The following is a 2,222-nucleotide window of genomic DNA, read 5'->3' on the forward strand; positions in this document are numbered from 1 at the left end:
CAACAAATGTTGATGAGGTTTGGGAGGAGGGGGAACCATTATGCACTATTGGAAGAATTGTAAATTGGAACAGCCACTATGGAAAACAATATAGTTTCCTCAAAAAGTTAAAAAGAGAACTACCATATGACCCAGCTATTCCAATTCTGGGTATTGATTTTATGGAAATCTAAAACATTAAGTCAAAAAGATATATATACACTTATGTGTATTACAGCATTATTTACAACAGCCAAGATATGGAAGCAACCCAAGTGCCCCTTCATAAACTAGAGAATAAAACAATATCTGTACAATGGAATATTAGTCAGGCATTAAAAGGAATAAAATCCTGCCATCTGTGAAACTATGGGTGGGCCCAGATAGAAGGCGTTATGCTAAGTGAAATAAGTCAGAGAAATACAAATACCCACTGATTTCACCTATTTGTAGAATCTAAAATACACAAGCAATGAACAAAAAATACAAAAAGAGATCCATAGATACAGATGCCAAATTGATGGTTGCCAGATGGGGGTCGGGGGGAGGTTGGGAGGCTGGGTGAAAAACATAATGAAATCAGAAATACGAATTGGCAGTTATAGAATAGTCTCAGAGATGTAAAGTGCAGCCTGGGGAATACAGTCAATAATGTTGTAATACCTATGTGTGGTGGCAGATGGGTACTAGACTTTTGGGGATGATCAGTTTGCAAGGTAGGCAAATGTCTAATCACTATGTCGTATACCTCAGGATAGTATGATGTTTATTGTATGTCAGTGAATTGTAAAATAAGCATATGAAAACTATAAAATATATAAAAAATGACAAAAGAAAATGGAAAAGGAGAACTGAAAATGGGAAATCCCCTCGAGAAAGAACGGCTAGATGGCCTTATAAATAGCTGGTACTCATGGAGAAAGTTCATTCACTCTGGGAGCCCTTTGGAAGCCTTTGCCACAGTGCCTCGGTGTCTAGGTGGAAGTAAGCAGCAGCGTTTCCCTCGTCATCATGGCCAATGCGGGCATCGTCCAGGTGGCTCTGCTCTTGTGTTTCTCTACCACAGCTCTTTCCATGAGCTACGATGTGCTTCAGGTCCAACAGAGAGGCAGTGTCTCAGCCTCTTGGACTCTCATACGGCAGTTGAATGGAACCCTTCACAATTGCCTCCAGGACAGAAGGGACTTCAACTTTCCCGAGGAGATTAAACTACAGAAGTTCCAGAAGAAGGAAGCCATATTGGTCACCCATGAGATGCTCCAGCAGATCTTTGATCTTTTCAGAAGAAATTTCTCTAGCACGGGCTGGAATGAGACCATCATTGAGAAACTCTCTGAGGAACTCAGTTGGCAGATGGACCATTTGAAGCCAGCCCTGGAGAAAATCACGGAGAAGGAAAAGCTTACCTTGAAAGAAAACCCCACCCTGCAGCAGGTCAAGGAATATTACTTTAGGATTCAACAGTATCTGGAGGCCAAGTTGTACAGCAGATGTGCCTGGATAGTAGTGCGAGGGCACATCCTCAAGAACTTTTCCGTCCTTTACCAACTTACACATTTTGTCTTCAAAAACTGAACATCCGTCAGCCTGTGCCTCTGGGAAGGAGGGACGCCCACCATGACCTCAGGCACGCTTGAGCCGGTCACTCTTTGATGGACAGCTAATGCACTGCCTTTGAAAGGACAGCTAGACTTTTGAAATTTAATTAAATTATTTATTAAGTTATTTTTAATTTATTTAGGCTTTTACCTTGCAAAATAAATTTTTTGAAACAAACTCAGCATGGCAGTTTTTATTTCAACTTGACTCATAGAACCACCCACATCAAAAGGTCCAGGGCATCTATTCAATGTTCTTTCTAAAATACGTCTGCAAAGTTTTTCTGGCCTCTGTCTTCCAGGAGTCTAAAACGCAAGGAAGCCACGCAGATTTGGCAATAAATGTAGCCTGAGCCTCTCCTGAAATAAAACGGAAGAGGCAGGTAGGTGCCTCTGGAACTCAACCAGGGAGCCTACTGCTCCTCCCCTCTACCCCAGGCTCTCTGGCCCTGAAGTCAGACTCTGACTGGCTTTCAGCAGAACCATGGGTATATTTCAGCTCCTGTGTTCACCCTGAACTCATCCCTGTTATCTCTGGAGTGCTCTGCTTACCACCCTAACCCTGCAAGGTTTACAAATATTTATGTGCCCCACCAAAGCTAAAGGTGAGAAGCCCCAGGCAATTCTGATACACCATAAAGTAGC

The 2,222-nt window shown here is 42.4% G+C and overlaps 1 protein-coding gene across 1 annotated transcript; it reads left to right on the forward strand.

The window, feature by feature from the left end:
- Positions 1 to 990: 990 nt before the first annotated feature.
- On the forward strand, positions 991 to 1,659 carry LOC118997988 (interferon beta-2-like). Its single transcript, XM_037061885.1, has one exon. The coding sequence runs from the start codon at positions 991 to 993 to the stop codon at positions 1,552 to 1,554; it is 564 nt and encodes a 187-aa protein (XP_036917780.1). The 3' UTR covers positions 1,555 to 1,659.
- The last annotated feature ends 563 nt before the right edge of the window (positions 1,660 to 2,222 follow it).

The sequence above is a fragment of the Sturnira hondurensis genome, unplaced genomic scaffold (genome assembly GCF_014824575.4).
Source record: "Sturnira hondurensis isolate 20B ecotype Veracruz unplaced genomic scaffold, ASM1482457v3 Scaffold0013559, whole genome shotgun sequence".
NCBI classification, from domain to species: Eukaryota; Metazoa; Chordata; class Mammalia; order Chiroptera; family Phyllostomidae; genus Sturnira; species Sturnira hondurensis.